Raw genomic sequence first — 12,111 nt, 5'->3', positions numbered from 1 at the left:
GTATCATTGTGCTTGCCGCACAATATACAAATTCATGCATTGGTATTGGCATCGAAAGCTCTCAATTAATAACTGTGGAAGTGCATTTAGAACACTAAGTTAAGAGCACGCAATAAGCTAATATGCGGTAAGCAATAAGCTTGAAATGTGAATAAGAAGAAGAAGTTAAGTTCAACTCTCACATTAACAATGTCATGAGCAATTGCCAAGAAGTATGGAATTCTATGTCGACTGAAAAACGATTTAACTATTGTCAGTAAAATACAGCGATACAAATCAATCATCTTTCCTCATCTTGACTTTTGCCCTTCCATTTTATTTCTTATTTGATACTAGACGCCTTACAATGGTTGTCGGTGAAGCAAAGCATTGTATATTTGACTATGGTGTTCATTTTTAAAATAGTTAACGGTTTGCTGCCTCGATATATGTGTGATCGAATTGAAAGAAGAAGTGACTTTCATAGATATAATACTAGAAACGCGGTTGAAATAAGAACACCACATTTCTTGACTTGTGCTTCACAAAATTCATTATATTATAAAGGAATAAATGTTTTCAATTCGATGCCTAGACATATCAAACGTTCAGCAACACTTACAGAATTTAAAAGACACTGCATTTCACACGTTAAAACTGTCTTTTGAACAGTTATCCAGTGATTTTTTTTATGAATTGACAAATTATGTATCTTGACGAAGTTATCTCTAACGGATTATTTTATATGGATAGCTGTTATAATGACTTTTGAATAATTATTGTAGCCCTGTAAAAGCTATTTTTCTTCGCCACGATAATGATGATGGATTTTTAATATTTGATTTAACAGTAGTAGATCCAAAAAAAGTAGTCTACAAAGGTTTGAGCCTCGCGCGCATATTACGGATATAGAGGAGTGAATTTAAAATTAAAAAAAAAATGCAATTTTGAAGCTTATTTGGAAGATACTTTGAGTTAGTAGTAAGTTTTCTGGAAAATGTTGGGGGTTTGTGAGCATTCCTGACATTGCTGAACATTATGATAGCATCCGATTGCGGGGTTGCTAGTGTAATAGGATGCTTTGTTGATTGTTCATTAACTCTTGATTGTTTGCAATACTTATGAATATTTTAGATGGATAAAAATGCGAACTAAGGGGTGGACGCCTGAGCTTTTCCACATTTGTATCGCTGTGAAGCAACTGTAAACTCTAAAGGAAATTTATATCTGTAACTGAAACCAGTTCGATTTTGTTTCCTAAATGTCATATTTAGTTATCTTAAAAATAAATCGTCCAGCTCAAACCTTTGTAGGGGTAAGAAGTGAGACCATCATCATCATTTTTTATCTTTAACACCCTTAATCAAAGATGAATTAAATTGATTATAAACTATTATAAAATGATTATTGTGAATAAAAGCATGCGTAGTGAAACGCTTAACTTTTACATTTTACTTCGTCATCCAAATCAAAACCTACCACCAGCTCAGTCAAACTACACAAACTCTTCTCAATTCATTGCCGCTTTCTTCGCTATGAAACGCCACATACTACGATCCGAACCTTCCATTCAACAGCATGAGGGGTTTCCCATACGTGCCAACACATTTCCACCGCACCAGTTTTCCGATGTTGTTTAATCTAGCTAATTAATATAATGAAGTTTACGCCGATTGCTCATACGAGGTGTGCAGTCAAGTGATTGGCAGAGCTCATCTTGGAAGTTAGACATTCATTGGAAATGCGAGGATGCGACTGTGACATGCTGTGACTCGTTTTCCGTAATCATACCAGGAAGCAATCCACTCACGATGTAATTTTACAACGTTCAAGTTTCAAAGCTATGTGTATAGTTAGCCTGTACGATACCGTTGCAACTGTGATGAGCAATCAATCTCCAGGGCGAGAGGGTTACAATGGCACGTGTGTACAACACAGATTTTCAATTAACATTGATTGAGATGGAAGAGTTTCCAAGGCCCAAGGGTACGTACACACATAGCGCAGAACATGAAATCAGATATCATTGGTAGCGGAAAAGTTGCTCTTTCGCATGGTAACCACCACTAAGGACTAATGAGGATGATGCTAAGGAGAAAAGGGAAATAATATCTCACCTGTATTGGTACCACCGGTGAAGATCCAAGCACCGGTTGTTTTGGCTGCCTTGAGCAATCCCTTCCTTAGCACCTGTTGAGTAAATTAGAAGCTGGCGCTTTCGTTCGTGTAACACAATGTTGAAGGTGAGACGTACCTTCTTCAGCTTCGGTTGCAGCTCGAAGTTTGCCTTGCCTCCCTGGACGGTGATGAGCAGCTTTGGAAGCTCGAGATTCCACTCGCGGGTAAAAAGCTGAACCAGCAGCTCCGGTCGGGTGTCGTACGATAGTCGCACGTACTGCAAGGAGGAAACCATGCATGAGTTGATTAATACACTTGCCGGTTAAAACCGATTAATGGCATTTCTGAAGATGTGAAAATTGTGTTACAATCAATAAGTTTCCAATTTTACTCTTTTCCAGAGATTCCACACGTTTTCTCCCATACTTTCTACAGAAAGTGATTAAATTTTTAACAGAATGTTACCTCCAACCTACACTGAAAAAAGAAGCACTTTTGCAACGAGTTCTTAAACAAATTGATGTGCTTATTGCCTAACAGCGCCGGCAAGTCGTTGAAAAAAAAAAGGTTCAAATTTGTCTAGGATGCTAAATACTTTATCTTCGCTATGCGCTCTTTGAACGGAATTTAATAACAGGAGAGAAACAGCTTTTCTATAGTCCATGCTTCAGTAGTACGTCACAAAAAAAAATCTCCTTTAAAAAGGGAAGCTGAAAAGGCAAGACCCTGTACTATCCCAACGCAAAGAGAATCGTTTGAAATCAACAAGTGCCTGTTCTGAAATATGTAGCCCACTTATCGCATTTATGCTCGGTCAGAACCTATTGTTCGCTGTTTTCCGGCTCTTTTCCTCGCATGACTAAGCTGGAATTGTTCCCCATCGTATTTTCCGATCGAATTCATCTGGATTGTTCCTGCCCGAGGATGGACCTCACCTTCTCACCCAGTCCGGTGTGAAGCTGACAATGATTTGACTTTCAAAAAAAAAAAAATAAGGCGCAAACCAAACGAGACATTCTATCCATTTTCCCGCAAACCGACCGCAAACCTCAAAGGAAATGACTGTGTCCCACACGATTGCTGTACCAGGTAAGTACCCACCTGAGCTTTGGTTGGATGTGCTCCGCCTTGAAATTCGATCGTCCCGTAGGCATCGGTCGGCTGAGGCCTGGTATGCTTTTGCGGTTGCCAGATATCGCCCAAGAGGCCCGGTTCGATTCCCGGCACCATTTGGTGAGTTCTCCTTTCCTGACCGCAGCAACATCTATAGAAGAGAAGAAAAAATCGGAAAACCAAATTACTCGTATGACCTCTGCCAGCGTCAAATATGGGAGAGCATGAGTATGTGCAAGCTCATAATAATTTCATTACAATATTAGATTGCCAATAAAGGAATACTTTGTGTAAATAGACCATGGTGGCGGCAAAGTATGCCAAACCTTCGCCAGTCCCCGGTTGGCAATCAATCGGTGCTCTAGGATGAAGAAAATGTGCAAAGGAAACAGGATGCTGATGGGATATACAGTAATAGCGACATTTCTTAGTACCGAGCACAGCACACAGGCTGCAACGCTCTACTCTGTTCGGTGGAATCAACTTTCTAGGTTAGGTCTTTGTTCTGTGAAATATATGCTTTGCTAGATTGAATTTCATCACATTACAGTCATAAAATTTCCAATTTTAGGATGGCACCATTTTATGTTGTGGACATTGAAACCCCACATTCAGTGGAAGATTCGTTTGGCAGCTATAGGGCCGTTCATAAACTACGTAGACCAAAATTTTATACTTTTTAACCCCTCCTTCCCTCCCTCGTAGACTTAAGAAAAAAAAAAAAAAAAACGGTTTTCGCGCTTACATAAGTCCGAGTCTGTCTGCGCACAGCTGATCATGGTTGCCGCCAGTCAGTGTTGCCAACGGGTCGATTGGGTCGAAATGTGCAGTCCCAGGTATTCCAGTTTGTTTCGCTGCCACTCGTCAACCAATACATACATATGTACCTCTTATATACTTCAACCAAGGGGATTCCGATCATGGTTCAATTATACGTTACACCGTACACATCACTCTGGCACCACCTAGAGAGTCGATATCACGAATATACGGGTATGAAAATTTTGATCATCTGAACACCCCTCAAATCGCGATCTGGCATTGGTGCTAGGGAAATGCGGTGATGTGAAGCGTGTAATTCGGGAGAAATTTCCTACTGCCTTGGGTCTAGATATGATGACAGGTATTCACGGGGTCTATATACAGCCATTCCATAGCAAAACGATATAGTGGTTCTCAGATTTTTTAAAATTGTCAGTTTTGTTCCTTATTGCAAAATATTGGAGTCATATTTCTTTGTCATAGAGGTGACCATTTCCATGTTACGGTGGTCCAAAAAATCGTTTTTTTTTTCAAAAATTACTTTTTACCAAATTTTATAACTTTTGAATCACTGGGATGATTTCAAAGATCAAAATATCAAATGAAAGGTTATTAAAAGTTTTTTTTTTTAAATATAATTATATTAATAAAATTTAGATTTTGTATTGAAAAAACATTGATTATAAATGTTTTTTAATGGTTTTCATATTGTGGCGAAATAGATTTTTTTTTATTTTGCTCCTTGAAATTTTAGGCTTTTTCAAACATTAGGGGAAATGGCTCTAATGTTGGCCTATGGATCTAAGATTGGGCCCCTTCGCTAACAATCTGCTATTTATCAATTTTATCTAGATGAACGCGTAATTGGGACGGTACTTATGAATATTTTTAGTCACTATTGAAAATTTACTCGATTGCGACATTACATCCATTTCACCTATATCACAAAATCAGCTATGTGTTTTTTTTTTTCGTTTTTGAATTATATTTTTTTGAAGTTACCAGTATCAAGTTATGGGTTTTCGCTCGATACTCCTATGCGACTATGCAACCATGCGTCTCCATCGATTTATAGCGACTGTAACATGGTCATGACGCATGGTAGTCTAGTCGCATAGAAATTTTGAGCGAAAACCCAAAACTTGATATCTTTAAAATAATAAAACCACGTTGTAAATTTAGCACAGAAAATTGACAAACAATTGTAGAACAAGATGTCATGGCATGGATCACGTGTTCTTTGAAAGTGTCGCTTGAGGACATTTTTCAGACGAATCAAGAGCTGAAGATCCTATCATGTTAAAAAATGATTACAAATAAGTAACCATGAAGTTACATATCATGTCAACATCAACTTACTCCATGACCTTCCAACTAGAATAAACCTAAGATCATCTTCGTATCCTCGATCTGTTTGTCTACTTTCGCACACCGACCCGCTTTCTGTTGGGTTTACGACTTGATCTTCTAAACCCGAGGTTTCCCATGTGTCTTCAAATGCGACTGCAAATTGTCCTTGTGGTGGAACTTTTCTATTAGTTTGAGAGAAATCGACGATGGAAGTCTTATTGATCCATAAGACATTCAGCCGGCATTCTCGAAACCTGCACCATTTTAACGAAGGCGAAACTTGAAAAGGATTTCCCTCAAAACCCCTCGCTCGTATAGTTCAGTAGACTTTTATAAAACCCTGTAGAGTTCTGCCAGTTAAATAAGTTTGAAATGAATTCATAATATAGAGTGGAAAATTAAACTTTTTCAATTTAGGAATCAAACCTTCATGTAAAACACTGTCGAATGATTTTTCTATGTCTAGAAGAGCAACTCCAGTTGAGTGGCCTTCAGATTTGTTTGAACGAATAAAATTGGTATTTCTTATGAGTTGATCAGTAGTTTAATGCACATGGCGAAATCCAAACTGCTCATCTGCAAAAATTGAGTTCGTATTGATGTAAAGCATCAATCTATTCAAAATTAGCATTTCAAAAAGTTTACTTACTGAAGAAAGCCAACGTATTTCCGGGTAGCTAGAAGCTTCAGCTGGATTTATATTCGGTTTCAAAATTGGTACAACTTTGCAGTTTTGCATTTATCGGGAAAGTATGTCAAATGGAAACATCTGTTTAATAAGTTTACCAAGAAACATAAAGTATTCTCTGGGAGTTTTTTGATGAGAATATTTTATATTTATATATTCCATCATCACCTGGAGCTTTCATACTTTGAAACTTTTTAATTATAAAGTTATGTAGGGACCCGGCCATTATTCCATAGCAACTCGAACCCAATCCACTCGGACAGACAGAATCAACCAACAAGTAAACAGCTTACGCAGCGCAGCATTTTCGGCACCTAGCTCACCCGAATAATTGCATCAGCCAACCACAAGGCGAGTTAGTATTTATTAATTTATTTATTTATTTATTTCGTCAAGCAAAGTAGACTACATACAATGGTTACAATGTTTTACTTACATACTAAACATTATTTTTATTATGTTTTAGTTGGGTTTTTAATTTCTTCATTTGACAAAGTGATTCTAATGACTTCACAGTGTAGATTATACTGTCGCATCATTTGATTGAAGGGGCCATTTTTGTGTGATTTTTCTGAGAATAATTTTCGTGTTCTTAGATGCCGACAGGGTGCGTAGAAGTTTAATTGTGAAAGTATTTCTGATGATTGTATGCGATGTGAAATAATGTCATTGATGAAGAAAGGCATTGAAAATTAGCTGCCTTCTTTGAATGTTTGTAAGGTGATGAGCATACAGCGTGCTTCATATGATGGAAGAGGAAATGCGGTCCAATTCAATTTCCGAAGGGCATACTAAAGGAATTGTTTTTGGACGGATTCTATGCGTTCCTCGTGTATGGCAATGTACGGATTCTATACTAGGTTACAGTATTCCAGAATAGGTCTTACGTATGTAATATATAATAATTTGATAGTGTATGGGTCTTGAAAATAATAGCTGAAACCCAACATACTATTTGCTTTCGTTATGATTGTATTATAATGTTCTACAAAAGTGAGTTTGGAGTCTGGGATCACACCTAGGTCCCTTACAAATTTACATTTTTCTACTTTTTAATTGCCTAAAAATATTTCAAAAAGAGGTGTTTCTATTTTTCTGCTAAATACAATTGTGTTGCATTTTTTTTTACATTGAGTTGGAGTAGACTTTTGCTACACCAAGTGTTGAATAAGCTGATTTCATTCTGAAATTCTTATGTCCATGAAGAGCTTCATGTCGTCTGCATATATAAGAACTTTTATTTTTTTAAGTATGTAGGAAATGTCGTTTACGTACAAAATAAAAAAATTGGACCTAAATGAGAACCCTGGGACACCCCAGAGGTGACCGAAGTTGGTTTTGAAAGTTTATTCTGAAAACAAACTATTTGTTTACGTTGCGTTAAGTATGATTGGAGCCAATTCAGAAGTCTACATTCCATTCCTATTTTTGCAGTTTAAAGAGTAATAATGGTATGTCGATTCGGTCAAATGCTTTACTGAAGTCAGTATAAAGAGCTTTTGGGATGCAAGAGATAATGGCAATTCCACGATAATTACGCATGTCATATTGACCAAATGAGACGATTTCCAAATTTCAGGGAAATTTCCATTTTTCAGAGACATATTGAAAAGGCGTTCTAAAGTCAGTAACCGAGTGCAGTTCGGGAATAAAATCGACAATCAAAATCCTTTTCTAAAAAGTGTCTAATGAAAATTCCAACATAAATATAGATATTACTTTGTCTAAATCAGTCTCCCAAGAATCATAAAAAGAATTTTCCGTGAAAAGATATTCAGATAATCCCGAGCAACCTGATTCTCAATAGGACTAGTAAGACCCAAACTGATATTAAGGGAACTCTCGAATTGCTTAGCAAGCTTCTGAGTTTTTTTTCCGAATTTGTGATCAACATCAACGCTAGAATAGGTTTTGAGATTTTTAAAGATTTTTGTGAGTTTCCAAAAGAGTGAGGAACTCGGGTCGATACATTGTTCCGCAGGGCAGAGAATCGTTTTTCAATTTGCTTTTGCAAATCCCGCCAGATAACTTTCATGGGAGGATCACGCTCTTATATTGCCTTCTACGGACATTTTTCGGAAGGATAAAGAGCTGATCATCATCGTCTAATTTAAAAGAATTTAACCTCGTATTTTGGTACTGAGGCAGCTCTTGCTGCAACTATATGTAGATTCAAGAGCATTATGCATTTCAGTCTACAAGGTGCAGCATAGCACTGATGTGCAAGCAGGCATTTGCACTTACCTGAGCATTCACTCTATGTTCACGCATGCACTCAGGCAAATGAACTTGCACCCCAGCATGAGTGCAATGTTTACGTTCGAACATCACTTGCTTCAGCGTTTGAAAAACATCGTTAGTTTTTGGACTCAGCTTTGCTTTCCGTTGTTATTGTGTGACTGGCAAACGCGATACATTTTCAGCGTGATGGAAAACTAATTTTTATCCGAATATCTATCATTGGAAGGAAGTTATTGCTGGTTACCCCGGAAAAGGCTGTTGTTGTGAAACTATCATGTGCTATCAGCTGCCATAAGTAAATTTTACAAATCCCATAAATAATTATCCTACTTGTTATTTGATGTTGTGTTTCGCAGTTACATGAATTAGGTTAATTAAATAATTCAATAAATAATTTTCTACTAAACCTTGAAAAAGAAGTGGGCGAACTTTGACGTTTAGTATAGAGGACGTTTCAAATATTTCGTGCACAATATTTTCAAATTGTTAACCCTCCTCTTATGTCACGCATCTTTCCATACTAATCATGTAAGGCCACTCCCCAATTTTTGTTCGCGCTGCATATCCTTTTACTCCATTACTATTGAGAAATGATGATGCATTCGGTTTTGATACGGTTATTCTTGTTTGGATAGCAAGGAACCAATTTTTATTGAAATGTCCCTTCGAATAGTTAGAGCACCCTCTAAAGGCACGCCCGTTTGTCAGTCAAAATCGGATTCCTTAGTAACAAAATCAAAAAATAACACCGATATTGACCATACATCAGTACCCTAGTCTCAACCACTTCACCAACTTCACTAATGTGCATTACATAAGCATTCTCTCATACACACACCTCAATAACGTTTATGTCCGCAAATCGTTTGCTTCAGCGTTTAAAAAAACATCGTTCGTATGTAGGAAGAAGGCGTTGGCGTTGAAAAAAAATGAATGATATTAAAAATAATTATAAAACAGAATAAGCCAAGCTTGAACCATGTACTTTGAGTGTATCAGACTGGCTTGATTGAATGATATTAAAAAGAATTATAAAACGGAATTATCCAAGTTCGAACCATTCATTCTTACCTCTCGTTTGTTATTACTCTGAAAGATGTGTAGGCTGAAGGCGTATAAGAAGTGTTCATCGATTTCGTCTGCCCTTTCTAAATCAAACCAATTCCACCAAGGTGGTCATACTTTAAAACAGGCCTGTACTAAAGTTGAAAACACGCATCTGTGTCACTTGAAAATTCAGACATGTAAACCACACAAACACAAGAAACAAAGATCATTGAATCTAATCTAATCTTATCTAATACAAACGCAGCCAGTACGAGAAAGCATCCTGGAAAATTATTAGGTTAGATGAGGTCTAATCATTTTTCTTGTCTAATTGATGTTTACAGCATATCTGAGATATGATATAAACATCAATACGGCCAGGCCTACTGCCGTTGTATTTGCCGCAAAGATGATTCTTGGAAATGAATGGGAACATTTCTTGAATCTACAGGGGTGGAAGGATGCGTGGACATACCGTACCAAGCGCTCCGAGTTGCTATGTGCAGTTGTGTGTAATGTGTAAATATTTGTACAATATTGAAGAATCATAAAATAACGCAATGGAAGGATCTTACCGAATTTTCTCCTATGTACCACAACACATTGCTTGTTGAGCAGAAAAACGAACCACTATTTGATTCATTTTCACTTCCCCTTCCGTTCTGTGATTCTGTGCTTCACGCGACAATTTCCTTCCGTAGATCGTCCTTGGTCGGTTTTGAACTTTTCTTTAGTATGTAGCACTTTTTGCTCGTTTTCACGCTGTTAAAACGACAATAATCAGGTTCAGATCCTCCACATTTCTGGTCTGCCAGATTCTCTCGAACTTCTACCAGTGATCGATGTTGTCTAAAACACTGGAAGGAAAACACGACACCAGAACTATTCGCAAACTTTATCAATTTAATGAGACCACCGCTAAAAATCTTAATTTTTCAAGTATTACACAACTGAAAAAGAGTTTTTAGACAGAAAACACACAGACAAGCCAGTAAAAATCGTGACAAGAGTGCAAGAAACTCAACCATTTGCGAGCAGAACCTACTTCGATCCAAGAAATAAAGAGCATTCAAAGTCAAAAAGTTGTCTGCCCTTTCTGTTGCAACATAGCAAACCTCAATGTTCACACTTGCGTGCAGGTACGAAGTATCACGTTCGATGTGCAGAGTACCTGCGTGAACTGAAGAAATTGAAACTCAAGCTTAGCGCCGTCTACGTTTCGTGAAGACTGTGAAATATGTTCAATATTGCCCCCACTAAACTCTATGGTAATTGAGAGTAAAGCTGTTGGGATTAAACATTATTTCTTGAAATATTTTAAAAGTTACTGGAAGGTGTTCAGAACCAAAGCCAGCATGGGTAGTCAATTGCTATAAATTTTACATGAATCAGTTAATGCCAAATCAATAGTTGAGGGATTCCTTAATGAAGTTAAGCTTGTTGGGCTGTTTGGATATTGGATACAATAATAACCTTCAGAATAATAATCAAACAGAATAATGACTATGACGGGTTAGTTTCTGAAAGTCATCCTTGAGGAAATTCTTTTGATGGCCTACACATTGGAATGGCAAATAGACAGCTATAAACGTAAGTTGTTCAAATTTTGTTTCGGCAGAATCTCCCATACTTTCAAAAACTTTTGTTTCAAACGAATTTACGAGCCGAAAGTCGGGAAGGAAGACGTTCAGCTCGGGCTTCAAGTGAGTCTCGGTAATGACGGCTATTTCGATGTGCCGTTCGTTGAAAAAGTCAACAAACTCGATGTGTTTGCCCTTCAATGAGCAAGCATTCCATTTTGCGATCTTGATGGCTTCACGGTTCATACTTAGTGACAAGGGATAGGGCAGGTGCGCATGATGATGATGACCTCAGCCACGAGCGTCATAAGTTCCTCCGAAGTGAACGGAGAATCGTCGACAGGCTCACCTGAGACAGCACCGGCGCATGAGAAACCAGAGACGGTGGAGGAACCTGGAATTGGCTGGGCCGCAGCAGCAGAGAGACGCTGCTGAACTGTTCGACTGTTGGGAACCATTTGTATACTTATAGGATTGGCTTGATGGTTGTAGCCTTCCGACGGATATTCACGAGCTTCACACGCTTAGGACATCCGCGATTGGAGGTTTTGTGGTTTCCCCCGCAGTTGACACACGTTGGCTCGATGTCATCATCTTGCTCACAGGACGCAGTTGAGTGAGTGCCAGCACACTTGCCGCTGTTTGTCTTCATATTGCAGTTTTTGGTGCCATGGCCGTAGGAGAGGCAGCTCATGCACTGCGTAACATCACGATGTTGGGGTTTGTAATGTTTCCAACTGATGATGACCTGAAACAGTTCCCGGATTTTGGATCTCAGAGCCGCAAGACTAATGGATCGCTTCGTGAAGTGCACCAGGAACAACTGGTCACGGAAGATGGTGTTGTGGTTGGAACGCCGGTTCATCGGGTACACCACCTCAGGCTTGAGCCCAAGCCGCTCCAGCTCGAATTTCACCGCAGCCGCCTCGAACGACGGTAATCCACGCAAAACCACCTTCAGTGGCTTGCTCGACGGCAGATCATGAGTGAAGAATTCCACAGATTTTGGTACCGATGCTGCAAAGCTTGAAGCGAGACAACAGCTTGTGTTTTGCCAGTTCGGCACCCAGCTTGGCTACATCCTTCACCGGCGTGGGGTAATCCGCTCTCTTCTAGCAATGGGAATGGCGTCACAATCGCCATTTTCTTCCAGGAGTACCGCATACTGGTTGTAGTACCCGTTTTTCGGAGTCATTCTGCGATGCACTGGGCTTGATTAGCACCTTCTTTGTA

The 12,111-nt window shown here is 38.6% G+C and overlaps 1 protein-coding gene across 1 annotated transcript in view; it reads right to left on the bottom strand.

The window, feature by feature from the left end:
* The window catches only part of Trpm (transient receptor potential cation channel, subfamily M), a 172,756-nt gene that overhangs the window by 78,559 nt on the left and 82,086 nt on the right, over nucleotides 1-12,111 (bottom strand). Inside the window, exons 4-6 of the mRNA XM_065228481.1 lie at nucleotides 3,199-3,361; nucleotides 2,234-2,374; nucleotides 2,097-2,169 (exon numbers count right to left, since the gene is read on the bottom strand). Of these exons, the coding sequence (XP_065084553.1) occupies nucleotides 2,097-2,169; nucleotides 2,234-2,374; nucleotides 3,199-3,361 (377 nt within the window). The remainder of the gene's footprint in view (nucleotides 1-2,096; nucleotides 2,170-2,233; nucleotides 2,375-3,198; nucleotides 3,362-12,111) is intronic.

The sequence above is a fragment of the Ochlerotatus camptorhynchus genome, unplaced genomic scaffold (genome assembly GCF_037179485.1).
Source record: "Ochlerotatus camptorhynchus isolate MF236.1 unplaced genomic scaffold, CSIRO-AGI_Acam_v1.1 ptg000291l, whole genome shotgun sequence".
Lineage (NCBI taxonomy): Eukaryota > Metazoa > Arthropoda > Insecta > Diptera > Culicidae > Ochlerotatus > Ochlerotatus camptorhynchus.
Note: the sequence above shows the minus strand (reverse complement) of the source record. Positions and strands in the feature narration are given on the sequence as shown.